General features: G+C 41.0%; 1 protein-coding gene across 6 annotated transcripts in view; it reads right to left on the bottom strand.

Annotated features, from left to right (window-relative positions):
- Positions 1–296: 296 nt before the first annotated feature.
- Positions 297–17,889, bottom strand: part of Gapvd1 (GTPase activating protein and VPS9 domains 1) — a 99,103-nt gene continuing 81,510 nt past the window's right edge. For 5 of the 6 annotated variants that reach the window (XM_013513177.1, XM_013513176.1, XM_005382465.2 and 2 more), the window contains 9 exons: positions 17,705–17,827; positions 15,776–15,905; positions 11,623–11,732; positions 10,377–10,536; positions 9,345–9,532; positions 8,024–8,237; positions 4,464–4,536; positions 3,820–4,017; positions 297–2,315 (listed from right to left, as the gene is read on the bottom strand). In XM_013513177.1, the coding sequence (XP_013368631.1) occupies positions 2,175–2,315; positions 3,820–4,017; positions 4,464–4,536; positions 8,024–8,237; positions 9,345–9,532; positions 10,377–10,536; positions 11,623–11,732; positions 15,776–15,905; positions 17,705–17,827 (1,337 nt within the window). In that variant the 3' untranslated portion in view covers positions 297–2,174. The remainder of the gene's footprint in view (positions 2,316–3,819; positions 4,018–4,463; positions 4,537–8,023; positions 8,238–9,344; positions 9,533–10,376; positions 10,537–11,622; positions 11,733–15,775; positions 15,906–17,704; positions 17,828–17,889) is intronic. The other variant, XM_013513178.1, reaches the window with a different exon arrangement.

The raw sequence follows: 17,889 nt of genomic DNA on the forward strand, positions 1-17,889 counted from the left end.
GACCACCTTCCCAAATCCAGAATCCAACCCCTAAAGAAATCCTCGGAGGTCAAACCCGTGAGATGGTTACTGCTGAGGTCTTCTTTGCTCCTGACAGGGTTTTCAGAGGGAAACTTAGCTTCCTTGAGACACCCAATATGGTTCTCTGCCAGTACGCAAGTCACAAAGCATCACCAAGGCGAAATGCAACCTTGCCACGGGTCTGAACAATGCAGAGCCCCATTTCCTGCCTCCAGGGTAGCCCCACAGCCCAAATCCACCTCCTCCTCTTCACAGAAAGGAGCCCTGGCACGGTGTCCACATCTTCATATTTATTTCCACAGTAACAACATGGAATATATTAGCTACCATTGAAAAGCAAAGTCTCACTGATTGATGACTCAAGTCCCATAACAATGAGTTCCAACTATTTAAGGTCTTCTCTTACCAGTTTTTCAATCAAATGCTGTAGTGAATGGACTCCCTCCCAGGTCTCAGAAGTCACATCACAGTTTGTCTGGCAATGTATTTACAATAGGATTTGACTTCCAATACCGAGGCCAGCTGACAGTGACAGCCCATGAAACATATGACTCTGTACAAGGATTTCTTGACCTACATTCAAAGGGACATTTTTTAGTACTAGTTTAGCTCTTATCTCTCCCTAACAGGCAGAAACCACACCCCATACTCCTATCTAAATTATTATTTTGGCATTTTAAAATAAAGGAATGAGAAGAGGTGGAGGCATGAAGAAAATCCACCTCCTTCCAGCATGAGGAGACATGGAAGCCGCAGGGCGGGGAGCAGACAGCCTCTGTGTGCAGCTGCTCAAGGCTGGTTGTCACAGCTCCCTTAAAAAATGCCACCAGCAACAAGGGACTCAAAGTACGAGGCTGCAGTTGATATAAAAGAAGCTACACATTTAGAAAACATACAAAGTGAAACCAGTTGATGGTGGCCTAGGACAGGACTTGTGCTTGGAGCTCTGGTGCATCCTGGGCCAGCTGCCCACACGCCAAAGCCCATTCCTGATTAGTTATCAATACGCAATGCAAAGTGAACTACTGAAACATACACTTGTTTTTCAGAAGAGAGAAATAAAGGCACAGAAACCTGCCAAAATAGACTTTTTTTTCCGTAAGAATAGTATGGTTGATTAAAATAGTTTATCACTAGTAAAACTTGTATCACTACAGCAAACAATACAAATTAGTTTTAAAAAATGACATTCACTGAATTCCTGGTCTATGCATTCAATGTGAATAATCATCAAAAATAGATAACAATGAAAGGTTTTAAGGAGCTCTGTCTGGGGTTTCTATAGTATACTCAGTATTCCAGATGAGAAGTACCAAGATAAAGTACTAGATGTCGACTGTTCCTTGTAGTGTAACACATGGTAGTCAGAGTCCACCTTGACGTGCAGGGTCACCACGGCCACCGAGAGATACACCTGTGTGACTTATCAAAGTCTCTACTCCTAGACAGTGCAATAAACTATCTCCCACCTTAATAAATATTTCTGTACGGTTTTTGTATTTTGCTTTTAAGCTCAGCTTAAATTTTGTCAAGGAAACCATTTCACAAGAGGGTATGTCACAACCTACTATCAGCAATATTCCTTGTTTATTAGAATCTGAAGAGGCCCATATTACATCAAATATAAATATATATTATATTTACATTTCCTTCTTAGCTTTTCAACTCAGGTGAGTGTATTTATAGATAATGCCACAAATGCACCACTACTATGATCCTCAGTGCAGCTGATATTTTCCTTCCATTAGATGCATATAAGACAGCATCTTAAAAGAAGTGTACTGTTCTTTTTTTAAAAAAAAGGAGAAAATGGGATATCCATGAATGGAAGTCTAGGAATTTTCTAAGATATTCTGTTCTGGTTTTTGATATTTCAAAATACCTGAAAAATGTGGTCCCTTTTTGAAGTGCTATTCTCTACTTGGGGACAAGAAAATAAAATATGCAACTAAGAAAGGAAAAGAGTCCAAAGAAAAGAGAACCTGCTTGTTAGCTCATTAATCTGCTTAGTAAAGATCTGTTTTTAAAAGGTTTGAATACTGTACAATATTATACAAAAAAACAATCTTCAGCCTTTGAAGCAGCTGCTTCATTTTCTTAGAGATCTGTTTGCCCTGTTAACAGTCTGCTGCCGTGGTGGGCCCTGGTCTCGGTCACTTCCGGTCATCGATGGTCTTAATGAATTCCACTGCTGCTGTGAACTGCATCCACCAGTAGGACTCCTCTCCGGACAGACAGCTGGCGTAGAAGCTGCTGATGTACTGCACAGTAGACAGCAAACAGGGTGGGTTTGCCTAGAGGAGTGAGAAGTACAAGAGTGGATTGCTCAGATGCTAGGCTCGGCCTCAGTCACCTTACTAAGTGTTCTTCTGTGAGATACCAGTCCTTTTGAAAAGAAACCTCTGATTTGCTTTTTGGAAGTAATCTGTAAGTACTACTGTGAGTAGCAACAGCATATGAGAAAGGCAGCTGAGTTCTAATCCTAGCTGAACTATCTATAGCCCTGCATCCTAGCAAGTCACCTAACCTTACTGGTTCTCTAAGGAAGCTGAACTAATCCCCATACTCTAACTCAACATTCCAGGACTCCAAAAGCTCAGGCAAGAAAATAAATGCTGTAGGCAAAGTGAGTTACATATGGTTGGTAAATCCAGGTAGGAACAATCATGCAAGTTAATATGCCCTCGTAGAAAGACAGAAAACAGAACATCTCTCCTGTTGGGCATTTTTTTTCCCACTTTCTTCATGTGGAAAGAAAAGACACAGGTTGTTAGATGTTTAGGTAAGGTCCTTTCCTTAAAATTAGATTAACCTAGCTCAGATCACATGTAGAAGAGAGAAGATCAACGGCTGATGTGCAGCATCTCTGACTCTGAGCTGAGAAGTGCAAAACATCACCAGCTTAAGAATTAGTGAGCATGGTGGCAAATGCCTGTAATCATAGCTGTGCAGACAGCTGAGGCAGGAAGATGCAGCTCAGTGGTAGAGTGGTTCTCTAGTATGCATGAGGCCCTGGGTTCAATACCCAGCCCTGCAGTAGGGAAGAAGAAGAAGAAAAAAAAGAAATCAACCAGCCATACTTTTAGATATCAATGGCTGAGCTGCACTGGCTAGAATACATAAGTGAGGGAGGGGCTGTGTGCACCCAAAACTCATGGTGAAAATATACTGTTTAAATGATAAAGCTTTAGTTTTAAAGATCAAAGAAAACTGGAAAAAAAAAAAAAAAAGATATAGTCATGTCCAAAGAGCCAGGTGTGGTGCTGTATGCCCGTAATCTCAGCAGTCAGGAGGCTGAGGAAGGAGGATTGCCAAGTACAAGGGGATCTTGGGCTACATAAGCAAGTTCAAGGGCAGCCTAGACTACGTAGTGAGACCCTGTCTCAAAAAAACCAAAAACAAATAATACCCAAATAATAATGTACAATTCAAAATAAGAAGCTGAAAGAGGGGAAGAGATGGTCTACCTAACAGACAATATAAAGAACTCCATGTGAAAGACAAAAGCAAAACCCAAGAGACACTGCCCTCATTTACTCAGTGACTGTGAAGGGCCAACCCAGGACTTTGCACCACTTTAAGAGCTGACAGTGCTGTCCATGAGTGGGCCCTCCCACCCTTTCTTTTAAAAGCCCTGACTTCTGGATGGAACAAATCTTGCCATTAGACACTTTCTGGGTGACCCAGAGCTTGAGACCTGCAAAAGAGCCCAGGTCCCTAAAACCATGTGAAGCCCTATACCATTCATCTCAGGCTGCCACACACACACTCACTGATCAACTACAGCAAGGGACCCACCTTTATCAGCACGAACACCAACACAGGGACAAAGTCATCTGCTCCGGGGACGGAATCCTCATTGGCCAGGCTCAGGAGGTTCATAATGGTGGAGCACATTCTCAGGATGCACTGCACTTTGTCCCGGGGGGTTTTATAAGCACTTATTGTCCTGATTTCAGATTGTGCAGATGGCCACGGCGCCTCTCGAAGATAAACCTAAGGGAGACCATATACAACATGTAGATCCCAGACCCAACAGTCATTGGTGCAGGGAACGAGATGGTAGCAACCTTTACGGCCCGAGGCAGGGGGCAAGGTGGCAGCTTTTACCTTTTCCATAAAGCCACATTGTAGTTCCCTACTCTCCCACCCAAGGTTATAGTGCACCCCTCAAGCTTCAACAGAATCTGCTTTGCTGGGCACAGAAGCTCTGCTCGGGTACTGAGTCATTCTGGGGAAGGGCTCTTTCTTTCTCCTCTACTGAGGTCCACTTCCATGCCAGGAATTCAAACCACTGAAGTACCTTGAGAATGTGACAGGCGGAAGAACACCTAATACAAATGATGTTCTGTGTTCTACGGTACTCTAGTTCCTTGACAAAGGGTTAACATGCACAACACTGCTTTACTTCACATCACCCATGCCACGAAAACTTGCAGTACCTCTGGTATCTGAAGAGCTCTGTGGTTTGCAGTCACTACTTTCGACAATCTTTGGATGTGTTCATGAAGAACCCTGAAAATTCCCCAAAATACAGATGTAAGTATACATTTCAAAAAATAAGGCACAATACACATAATGGATTTTTTTAAAAACACTAAAATATTTCAGACTGATTTCTAGATACAGATTACAGCTTCCACTCAGACTCTCCCTTAGCCATAAATACTCTTGTCAAAAAAGGCTCATACTGCCAGGCAGATTGGTACATGCCTGTAATCCCAGCTTCAGGGGTGGCTGAGCAGGAGGATTACCAGTTTGAAGCCAGCCTAGGCAATTTAGAGAGACACTGTCTCAAAAAACAGAGCTAGGGATGTAACTCTTGAGTACTATACCAACTGTGCTCCTATTTAGGATCTACTCTGAAATGCTGAGTAGAGTGAGGGGGTGCAGGGAGGAAAGTAAAGCCCTCTTCTCTTGAACTAGAACAGCATTCTAAGGCAGGGGAGGGGAGCAGAGGAGAAGGAAGGGGAGGGGAGGAACCCTTAGCTTAGACTCATTATTCTGAAGAAAAGAAGAAAAGGTTAAAAAAAAAAAAAAAAAGGAAACAGTAGAAAAGAAAAGAAAGTGAGAGGATGTAAGATGGATCAAAAGCCAGAACCTTAAACTCACAGCTGTCAGATGGAGAACCATCCACCCAATGACTCAATAGGTAGATGAAGATAATTAGGATTAAAGAACTAAAAGATTTGCCTTAGTAGCAAGGGTTAAATCACCTTCCAGGCTTCTAGTGTTCTTTCCAGACACATGCTTGCTCCACCCTCTGTAGAGCCTGCAGAAATGCCATGGAGGAAGGGGTAGGAGTAATCAGCTGCAAAGCTGCTCTCTACCATAAATTCAGCTTCAATGTTCATACCTTCTCTTTTTCTCCTGTATTAGGGTTTGACCCAGGGCCTCATTCCTAAATCCTAGGCAAGTACTCTATTACTGAGCTACATCTCCAGCTGTTCTCTCCCTTTCCCACGCCTGATGCCAATACCTGGTGCTGCAGACAATTTGTAACCATTAAATCTTGAAAGTGGCCTGTATGTCCATCAATAGACGAATGGATAAAGAACATGCATCTTAAGACCATAATGTTAAAGTGAAATAAATCACACACACAAGTTTAAATATTGCATGGTTTCTCCTATATGAGAATCTCAAAATATAAATGAAGAGCAAAACAAAGATAATAGGAAGTAGAGAGACAGATTGATCTTTTTCAAATAGGAAGGGGATCATGCAGTTGTGTAGAGGGGAAGACGATGAAAAAAGGAATTAAGATGTATTATGTAGGGGCTGGGGATTTAGCTCAGTGGCAAAAGCGCCTGCCTGGCAAGCGCAAGGTCGTGAGTTCGGTTCCCGGTACCGGAGAAAAACCAAAAAACCAAAAAAAAAAAAAAGATGTATTATGTATACATACCCACTCCCCACAAGGAATGTAATCATTGGGTACTGCAAATGTCTACTAATAAAAACTTAAAAACAAAGAAATAAAATAAATAGGATTAAAGAACTATGTGGACAGAACATAGCCCTGGGATAGGCTATCAACCCAAGACTATGAACCAATGAGGGAGGCATTTCACAGGCAAGTAAATTCTCTCATATATATATTCAACCTCTGAAAATATATGAATGGTTGTGAGTATAGTTCAGCAGTAAGGTGCTTGCCTAGAATGCATGGGGCCCTGGGTTCAATCCCTAGCACAAAAAAAAAAAAAAGCACAACCCTAAAAAATAGCTTCTCGGTACCAGAACCACCAGACTGTCAGTGACAGACTGGTAAAAATCTGTAAAAAAAAAAAAATCTTATTATAAACCACTAATAAGCCACCCTGAGATTCTACTACATGGATCCCCAAGAACTACTGAGCACTATATGCCACTGTCACTGCTGGGAAGCTGACAACTTTAACATGCTTAGAAGTAGGATTATGGAGCAATGTTCAGGAAAGTAAGAGGGAAAAAACCCCTGCTAAATCCTTCATACTCTCAATACCCCAAAATAACCAATGTTACTATTCCATATTGTTTTAAAAAGTACTATCTATCTATTCCTCCATCTGTCCATCCATTCATCCATTCATTCATTCCAGGGCCTTGCGTACTCTACCACTGAGCTACATTCAAGCTCCCTTTTTTAAAAGGCTAGAAGATTGTTAATCTCCTATCACCTTGTCTGAAGTTCTGTATTGCTTGTATTGTTTTTGTGTTATTTTCTAAATGTATGTGTGTTTTTAATGTTTTCATTCTTTTATCTTTAAAATAAAAAAGGACAATAAATAAATAAATGAACAGAACTCAATTAATTGTCTGTAATATTACAGGTAAATGTTTTTTCTGAATTTGTTTCATTAAAAAAAACAGGCGCTGGAAGGCTGAGGCAGGAGGATCAAAGTCCAGTGTGGCTAGCTCAACAAGACCCCGTCACAGAATAAAAATTTAAAAAGGGCTCGGGATGTAGCTCAGTACAAAGGCTCTGGGTTCAATTCCAAATACCACAAAGAAATTTGAGATATAATCCATATTCAGTATCACACAATTCCAGATATTTGTTGATATTCACATACATAACTGTTCATTCCTAATAAATATATAATGAGCGCATATTAAAAGCCAAGCATCATTCATGCTTGACATTGTGACACAGTGGTGAATAAAAGTATTATTTCCTACAGTCACAGAGGGGACAATCAAATCCAGTAGTGGAACAAGCATTTTTCAAATGACTGCACAATGATCGGCTGGGCATGGTGGTGCACACTTGTAATCCCAGTACTCAGGAGGCTGAGGCAAGAGAATTGCCGTGAGTTTGAGGTCAGCCCAGGCTACATAGTTTAAGACCAGCCTGAACGACACAGCAAATTCCTGTCTTAAAAAAAAAAAAAAAAAAAAAAAACAAGAAATAGAAAACGAAAAACCAACCAGTGATCAACAAGAAGAGAGAATTTCATTCCCCAGAGACACCTGGCACTGTCTGGAGGATTTCTAGCTGTCACAACTAGCTGGACATCTAGAGTACAAAGACTAGGAATGCTGCTAAACATCCTACCACAGGAAAACCTCTCACATCAAAGAACTATCTGGTCGCAAATGTCAGTAGTGCTGCACTGAGAAACTGTGATTCAAACAAATCGCAAACGGCAACTGTGCAAGTGCTAAAAAGAAGAAACTAGGCCTAAGAGACCCCTGAGGAGATTGAAGCTGGTCTAGCAAGACTTCCCAGGGAACAGATCTAAATGGTAAGAGTTCATCACAGGAAGGCAGAGGGGTGCAGGGTAGACAACAGTGCCTTCCAAAAACACCTTACCAATTCATCCTTCCTCTAGCCTGACTGCCTACAGTTCTTTTACTATGTGGTACTGTTGTTTTCTTTTACTATGTGGCTCTGACAGGGGAAAATGATATCTGATACATTTTCTTTGCTATCAGATACTAAACACACCCTTGCCGAAGTATGGGGCTACCCGCAACATTCATGTGGTCCAACACAAATACTCAACATAGAAGCACTCACTGGTCACGAAGTATGTCCCCATCCTGGTTAGGGTAGAAAGCAAGCTTGAAAATCCGATTCATCACACTTCGTTCAATAGCCAGCTGAGCATCCTGAAGCTGCTCTTCACTGGCATTTTGCCATATGACATCCTGGGCCATTGCACCATAAAGGAACTGCAGAAAATCTTCTACCTGAGCAGTTTTATCATCAGCTGCTGTGAGTTTCTGAAAGTCTCCAATGCAAAATAATAATCTTTAAAATACACCAAATGACTAATCTTAAAAAATATACTACAGGAATGATTTTAAATTATTTTGTATAAAATCTTACATAAATGGGTACATACAATCACATACCCACATGAATGATCAGTTTCAGTTATTCTTGACCTGAAAGTATTAAATGGAAAACTCCAGAAATGCACAATTCATGCTTTAAATTCTATGCCATTCTGAGTTGCATCAAGAAACTCTGCTCCATCCAGCCCAGGATGTGAACCACCTGAGTTATCAATGTAGCAGAGCACCCAGTACCATCTAGTCTCAGGCATCCTCTAGGGGAGTCCTGGAACACAGCCCTCATGAATAAGAAGGACCGGCACAGAGGCACAACTTTAATCACTAGTGAGGCAGACACCAGGATCTTAAAGTCAACTGTATCTGAGTGTGACTTATTTTAGGAGACTATGGAGCCAAATCATTAAAATCTGATGAAGTAAGAAATCTGTAAACATTTAAGTGCAGGGAATTTGTTATAAAAATATGTATTGGTGTTAAAAAAAAAATGGGGAAAATTGTGTGGATGCAAAAATTTACCAACTTCCCCTGGTTTTAAAATTAAATGTTTACTCTGAGAAAAAAATGCAATCTGGAGATTTGACATCAAAATTTATTTATAACCCATAAAAGAGGAGGATAAATATGATGAAAATACTTCATACACACTGAAATCCCTCAAAATACAGAAACTAGGAGGAAAGGTGAGGAAAAGGGTCACAGGGTGAAAGGATTAAAGCATGTTATGTGCATGTACAAATCTGCCAAAATGAAACACATTAATCTGTATAACCAATATGCACTAATTCAAAAATGTGGCATAAATTTTTAAAAATGAAAGATTTTTTAAAATCCTAAAAGTCTTTTGGCCATTTCTTTTCACAGCAGTAAATTTAAGTTAATTTTACTCCTAAAAGAATCCATTAAAGAACTGAGTATTTAAGGAGCTTTTCTAGGACATGCAGGTATTCATACAAGCTAGCAAAGAAAAACAGAACAAAATATTGCATTCTTCCCAATAATATATGGCGGAAGAAAGGTTTCATGAAAAGGTGTTTAGTTACCTTGAATGAATTCCCTGATCTTCTTCTCTTTGCTCTCAAGCAGTAACCTCACACAGACAGTGGTGAAGTATCGGTTGGCCACCTCTTTGTCACGCAAAACCCTTTGCAACAGCCTTTCCAGGTGAGCCTGTGTGGTCTGGAGCCCTTGCCGACAGCGAGTGAGATATGCAATATATGGGGCTCGTTTCCTAAAAGGAAAAATGCCTTGCAGGAGAAGACATGTAAAGTACACTCTTTCTTGATGACTCTGAGTCTTGATAATAATAAAAATTTACTTTCACTGAGTTTGGTTTTGCAAATTGGCGTGTCAGGCTGCAGTCAAGTGTCTTGAGGACTGTTCATGCTACCAGCTCGAGAAACAGAATTCTTTGCATGATCAAAGTAGCTACCAGGCCAAACACTTCACTACCGAACTCACTAAGTGTCACTACGCTCCTTCACAAATCTGACCCACTTTCACACTGGTAGGATCTCCTACTTAGCAGGAATTGACTGCTACAAAAGACTGAAAAACCGAACAAGACACAGTGATATACACAAGGCCATTAAACACCCCGCACCGATTACTTGCTTACAATGTAAAGGAAGTAGTAGATCAATCATCCCCTCAACCTCAAAGCGGGTGCACTGCCTGCGTATCTCAGTTACTCTTCCCACCATCACGAGCAAGGGGGTGGCAGATAAAAATGGGTAATGAGTCCTAGGGCCACTCTTACTTCTCTGGCCCAGACAACTAGTTTTTCCTAACATGCCTACACAATCAAAAGTGATAACATACTTATCCCAGCTTCACAGATGAGACAACCTCTCCTCCTTCTGTATATAAAGTTGAAGTAAAATGTATTTTTCTATTAGTGAAAGTGGCTCATTTTTAACTAAATTTCTAGAATGTGTTACTTAGAAATCTACATTCAGGCAAACACAGCTATATACTTTGTAGTAACCTTAGATTTATTTCTGAAAAAAAGGACCAAAAGGAAAACACTGGAGCTAGAAGTCAGGTCCACAAGCTGAACAGGCTGTGTGCATTACCTGTAGTCCTCAGCGATGGATGCCAGCAGTTTCCTACAAGTCCTATTATCAAATCGGCACACACAGCGCATCGTTTCTTGAAGCTGAGCCATTAAGTTCTTATCTTGTAAATTTATTGCTTCAGCTATTTGAACTTTTAAGAAGCATACAATTTCATTGTCTAAACAAACAAACAAAAATTCTGTTACTGAGAATTTCCATGGGTTGACATAAGCTTGGTGCAACCTGTAAGCATTAGGGATAGTAATTCTACTGTAAGCAGTACCGCCATTCCCATTTGATGAGAACTTTCATACACCCTCGGTACTCAAAATGCTCATTTTGACTCAAAGATTAACTGTGACACTAACATAAATGTATTAAATTGCTTCAGCTGGACATGGTGGCACATGCCTATAATCCCAGCAACTCAGAAAGGATCTCAAATTGAAGCCCAGCCTGGGAACTTAGCAGGACCCTGTCTCAAAACAAAAAAACCCAGCCAGATGTGGTGGCCCACACCTGTAATTCCAGCACTTGAAAGGCTGAGGTAGCAGGACTGCCATGAGATCAAGGCCAGCCTGGGCTACAAAACGATTCAAGGCCTGGCTGAACCACATAGCAAGACCCTGCCTCAAAAAAACCCCCAAAAGCAAAATGTGGCTCGGGGTATAGTTCAGTGATAAAGTGCTTGCCTAACATGTGTAAGGCCCTGGGTTCAATTCCCAATACCACAAAGAAATCTGAGACATAATTCATATTTAGTATCACACAATTCCAGATATTTGTTGATATTCACATACATAACTGTTCATTCCTAATAAATGTATAATGAGCGCATATTAGAAGCCAAGCACCATGCCTGACAGTGTGACATAGTAGTGAATAAAAGTATTATTTCCTGCAGTCATGGAGGAAACAATCAGTCCAATAGTGGAACAAGCATTTTTCATATGGTCACATAACCAGAGACTGGTTGGGCATGGCAGAGCATGCCTATAATCCCAGCACTCGGAAGGCTGAGGCAAGAGGATCATGTGAGTTAGAGGCCAGCCTAGGCTGCAAAGTGAGCTCAAGGCCAGATGAACTGCATGCAAAACCCTGTCTCAAAAAGACAAAAAAATAAACAAAAACCCTAATACCAAAAGAAAAGAGAAACAGTTTAATCATGGAATTTCTATGCAGCAGAGCAGCTGAATCCTGGCAATTCTGTATGGTTCAAGCTGTAAATATAAACAAAAAAACTAAACTATCTGCAACAACTAACCTTCCGGGTCTGTATGGTCTGGTAATCCATTTCTTGTTGAATGAGTCAGTACTGGGAAGGCAACAGAATCCGCAGAGCAAAGAGCAAGTCTCAGTTTCTTTTTCGCATCTCTGAAAAGTGAATAAAGAATACATTAGTTTTTTTAAATCCAGAAATGGTCATGTATATGTGTGTGTGTGTGTATGTGTGTGTGTGGTGCTGGGGATCAAACCCAAGGCATCATGCATGGTAAGCATGTGCTCTACCACTGAGCTACAGCAGTCAGAAGTGGCCTTATTTTATGAATATTTACGATATAGATTAATATGCTACCTCACAACTCAAATGTCTCAGATGATCATTTAAAAGAAGACAATTTTTAACTTACCGACACCTCACTTAAACAACAGGCTTCTAACTACTTGGAGAACAAGGTGCTGTGAGGCAAGGAACCACTCTTTACAGCCGCCAGAATCAAGTCCTTTCTGACCTCCCATCGTACGCTGAGATCTCCAACAGGCATGGAAGAAAACGAGGACAGAACATATGCCAGGGTAGGGGGCACACAGAAATCATCTGTGGCACCCAGCACCTAAACTGAGAACACCTTTTACTGTATCTCTTGAGAAATGCTGGTCCTGCCATAGGACAAACTTGTCCCTGCCAAAAAGCTCTTTCTATTGCTCTACCACTTGGAAGCTTTTCATGTGGAGCTGAAACCGGATTCCTTTTAACTTCCAACTGCTGAAGCACCTACTGCCACCCGGAGGCAAAGCTCTCCTATGGTAGGGGCCACCCTCCACAGCAGTGCAGCCTGCAGTCCTTTCCGGCCCTGTGGACATGGAGCAGGATGTCCAAATTGGCCATCAAGAGAAAGGTAAGTGAGCACCTTCGAAAAAGGCCAGAGAGCGTGCCTCCTCTACAGGCTATCACCCATCCACTGCATGGCTAGCTGAGTCTTTCCCTATTGGATTTCTTCCTATAAAATGGGTAATCTAGAAATCAAGCTGATTAAATATAATATTCACTGAATATCAAAAATCTCATGATGTACATAATGGTAAAGTCCCTTGATTAATTTAGGAAAATAAAATGTAGCTGAAAATAAAAATTATGTTGCCTACTCTTCCCCTAATTGTACTGTTGAAAAAAACCATACAATTTCAAAATATTTATAAATAAAATGATATGCTCTTTAGAGTTTGCTTTGAAATAACTGGAGGACGTCAATATGGATCTGAATAATGAGCACATCGTGACTTGCTTTAATCGGGGCTTTAAAGTACGTGCTCCTTGTCTGGGAAGCAGAGGTTTCTTGTCAAACAAAGGCAACATTTCCTGATCCTGAAGTCATTTTCTTTCTGAAACTGAGGTCTATCCATGGAACAGAGAGGATGACAAAAAGAGGGCTCCATGAGGCAGTACACAGAATTCAGATCTTAAACTCTCTATGGTTAAAAGTAACACCAGAAATAGGAGGAAAATAACACCACAGAGGAATAGTTCAGCCTGAACAATGCAAAGGTCCCTACTAATACATCAGATATGGTTTCTTTGTTCCCTTATGTTCTTTGGGTATGGTTATAGTGTTTGTAGGCTTACAGGTGAAGAACTGCAGATAACTGGTGCTGGATAGAAGAGCCTTATTTTTTTCTATGGCATCTTACTATTTTTGTAACATGGCGATTGGGCTGAACAAAATCAAAGTACAATAGTAACTGATCTCTTTCCTGGATCAGTGAGCCCATGATTAAATACTGATATCAGCATCCTTGGACATACCCAAATGAGTGGTATCTGCCTACTACTTCCTTTGAAATGATGCAGTGTTTTGGCTGTGGTCCAAAGCGTTGAAGCACTACCACTTGGCATTTCCTTTCTTCAATGGAGCTCTTACGGTTCAAACATGACAGATTTGATAAAATACTAGTTAAGCTGAGCCTTGCTTGTCTTCACTCAGTCACCTTCGTATGTAACCTTTTATTTATTTTCTGTTTTTTTGTTTTTTGTTTTTTGTTTTTTACCCCAGGTTTTAAAAAAATGGTTTTAGCTGATGTTCATGAAGAGAGTGAGTACTTAATCTGTGCCATTAATGAAAGCAAGTTCTAAGAAAGTGCATTTCTTTATAGAGCTGTGTCTTATCATCCTTTGGGCTTTGTGCTGGATTGACAACTGGTGGTCAACCTGTAACACCCAGGTGAACTGAACCAGCGTGCTGGTGGGTGGAAGGCCCACCTGAGGATTATTGCTGGCAGCATAAGAGGCATAACTGGAGAGGAAGAAGTTTAAAACCTGTAGAGAGCTGTTGGGTTTCCTGGAGAAGTCTGTCATGCTGGCTTTCCTGATGAACTTGGCTAGTCACATCATTGGAGGAGCTCGGGACCTTGCTGTCACTTAGAACAGGTATGGTTCACTTTGGGGGAGCTCTGGTCCTGATGGTGCACTGTTCAATCTCCTGGAGAAGCTTGTTGCCCTGGCTTTCCTGATACAGACTCAAGTTATCTCATCGTCAGAGGAGCTCGGGACCTTGCTGTCGCTGAAGATGGCTGTGGTACTTTTCAGGGGAGCTTTGGTTCTTACTTTGAGCATTGCTTCCTGGCTCCAGTGCAGATCCCTCAGCCTGCTGTCACAGATCCTTCATTCCACTGGCACAGACTTTCTAGCTCCCACCACTGACCTTTGGGCCTTCCTAGCGCAGATCCGTGAAACAGGCCTGCATGAGACATTGTTGTGGGCTCTTGGCCTCCAGCTGGACTCATGGCGGTGGGGGAGGGATTGTTATGGGCTCTAGATCTTCAGGTGGACTCATGCTAGACATTACTGTGGGATCCAGATCCTTAGCTGGATTCTTTGATTCTTTAGTGTATGGACAGATTTCCTGCTTTTTTTTGTTATTGTTTTGTTTTTGTTTTTTGTTTTGTCTGAGACAGGGTCTCACTTTGCAGTTCAGGCTGGCCTTGAGCTCACTCTGTAGCCCAGGCTGGTCTCAAACGTTCAACAATCCTCCTGCCCCAACCTCCTGAGTGCTGGGATTACAGATGTGTGCCACCACGCCCAGCTATTCTGCACTCTTTTTGTATATGACTCTGAGTGACTATTCTAAAATAATTCCATAAATTATGTGTCCTGTACTGTTTCCCTTGTGAACCCTGACTACAACAGGCCCTCTGTTGCAAAAGTAGAATGAAGTCTGAAATAATGCCTTATTAATTTATCCTTTAGTATTACAGATGTAGGACAGTACTGTATCATACCTGTGAATATAAAATATCTTGTACGTGCTTTATGATACATAATAGCGACTATGCTTTATCAGAGCTGTTTTCAATGATGACACTCTAGAATGTTTTCCTTCCAGATGATGATTAAGAAGCTAATAAAAAAAAATGGTCCAGGTACCACAACAGTAACAGAACTTTGCTGTTTTCTGAGTATTTTTCTTTTCTTTCTTCCTCTTGTTTTTTTAAATGCAGTGTGCTGGATGTCTATAATTCTGTTCAGATGACTGCAGAACATGGTAAAGCTGTTGCTGTTACTGATGCACAACATGCTGCTATTATTGGTCTTTTTATATAAATACACACACACACACATATAATTTGAATTTTTGGAAACTCTGTGCTGTCAACTTTGGAAAAAGTTATCCCAGTTGAGTTGGCATGAGTTGGCAACAGGTGTATTAGTCTAGAAATGTTAAACTTAATTTTTCCCATTTGTACAAGGGTAACACACTGTATTAAATATGTAAGGTCTTATCTATATGGGTTTGATTACAGAAACTAATAAAGTATTCTCTAAATAATGGAAAAAAAAAAAAAAGAGGGCTCCAGGAAGTCTACTGGGACATCCGATGACTGAGTCACTCTGTGCTGATCCCAGTGCAGAATGATTCCTGAACACCTGCATCCTCCCCAGTTGGTAGCGGGTGGCTTTGCACAGGCAGGGGCACTGCAACTTGTTTCACTTAAGCCAGTTATGTGAATCCTGTGGGCAAGTGAGGTTTTTAAATCCCTGCATTAATGCCACTGATAAATGAGATCCACAAGTGAAGCAAGTGTTCCTAGTAGATAGCATTTTGTTATCTGTATGTTTTATGTACTTATTAAGTGACTTAGTGAACTGTGACTGCAATGGTAATGAAAAGTTCAAACTCAAAAGTCTTTAAAAGAAATACCTGTAAGAGAAAGCTGAATCCTGAGGATGGGCTGCTTGGCTCGCAGAGTCTGGGAGATCATCAGCTGAGATGTTCTGTAGCGTTTCATCACGAGGAGAATCATGTGCACTTTCACCATCACCCAGGACTTCTGAACAAAACCCATCCACCAAGAAAAGGATAACCAGGTTAATTTGGAATATTCCGGTATTCAGAGAAACTCAACTACAAGTTAGCACTGTTCCGCATTAAGAGTTCTTTGGGAGAAAATATAGAGAAAGAAAACAAACTTCAAACATTTAACCAAGTTATCCATAGCAATGACAATGTATCAAGACAGAAGATGCTAGCTGGGTGTGGTGGTGCATGCCTGTAATCCTAGCACTCAGGAGGCTGAGGCAGAAGGATCATTTCAAGTTCAAGACCAGCCTGGGCTACAAAGTGAGCTCAAGGCCAGCCTGAACTGCATAGCGAGACTCCGTCTCAAAAAGACACACAAAAAAAACAAAAACAGAGGGAGCGAGCAGATGCTGATACTAGTCCCAATCCTAACCCCAAACAGTGAGTAAAGTTAATATTCCATCATTAGAATCACTGAACCACAGAACTAAAAGAGACCTCAAAAATCACTTTGCACAATCTTGTCATTTTACAGACATAGCCTCCCGCCCAGTCAGAAAATCCCTTGCTCTAAATCCTGTGGGATCTACAGTGACACCACCCTGAATGCACCCGGACACATCTAAATCCCATGAATGCCCAATGGCTTAGGTGGACCAAGGAGATGAGTCTCCTGATTCTCCTCACCACAGTCCTCCCACCCGCACAGAAGAATGAATCATACAAACGCAGCCAAGGCCAGGTCTGTGGTTCTCAGAGCTGTTACATTTTTCATTAATTAAGAAAAGGTAATATACACATGTGTACAATCAAAAGAAACAAAAAGTTCCTCAATGTAATAAAGACACTGTGTTTATATAGGAAAGTACCCTTATTCTTAGAAAACAATTTCAAATGCTTCAAAAAAATAGAAAATGTGGCCAAATGTTAATGACCAGATAAGTCTACACTGACTGTATATAAACTTTCATCTTATTATTTTTTAACTTTGTGTAGAAGCTCCTCTCCTCTCACCTCCCTTAGAGCCAAACTTCTGTTACCTGTTTGCTGAAGATTCTTCCAGAATATGCTTTGTACACACAGGTAAAAGTTTACCCAGCACACTACTGCTTTTATGGACTTCTATTTCCCTTTAGTTAACCTTGAGGACTGTACCACAGTCTTCTGGTAGCTATTCAATATTCCACTATAAGGTAAATATGATCCTTTAAAACTAAGTACCAAGCCAGGGGTGGTGGCTCATGCCTGTAATCCCAGCAATCAGGAGGCTGAGGCAGGCCAATCGCCAGGAGTTCAAGGTCAGCCTGAGCTACAAGTGGGCTCAAAAGCCAGCCTGAACTACATAGCAAGACTCCGTCTAAAAAAAACCAAATCAAATGAAAAAAATACTAAGTATCAAACAACAATGGACAACCTGTCCTAACAGTCTCTTGCTTCTGCTATGTCTAGAGTATATAATGAGATGAAATTATAATTCTGAGGACAGAAGTGCACAATTCTTGTTGGTGCACTCCAGACTCACAAGATGACAGCTGTACAGCACCAGAATATCTGGGAGTGCCTGGACTTAGTGGGCGAGACATCAATTTAATCTAATTTGGTTACAAAGTTTATAATTCTGAAATAATATACTGATTCTCCTAGCTATTATTTCTTTTTAAAGACTACTTAAATTCAGATTATCTTTATCACTATACTTAAAAAATCACTATTAAAATCTTTTTTTTCTTGGTACCAAGAACTGAACTCAGGACCCTGAGCTTTCCAAACAAGGCACTGTGCTGCTGAGCTATCTCCTTGCCCCCGCAAATCTTTTAGCATGGTAATCACCTGCACTTTCATAGTTTGCCATTGCTCCTTCACTGGGGCTGGTCCTTTTAATGGCATTCCGGTATTTGTCCAGAATATCCTCAGCGACCTGAGCTTGTGCACTGACCCTAGGGCTGGGATCATCTGCAGGGGAAAGAAAAGAGAGAATCAGCTCCGTGGCTACGTGCCAACCCTGATGTTAGTAT

This window comes from Chinchilla lanigera, unplaced genomic scaffold (genome assembly GCF_000276665.1).
Source record: "Chinchilla lanigera isolate Chin_1 unplaced genomic scaffold, ChiLan1.0 scaffold00018, whole genome shotgun sequence".
Lineage (NCBI taxonomy): Eukaryota > Metazoa > Chordata > Mammalia > Rodentia > Chinchillidae > Chinchilla > Chinchilla lanigera.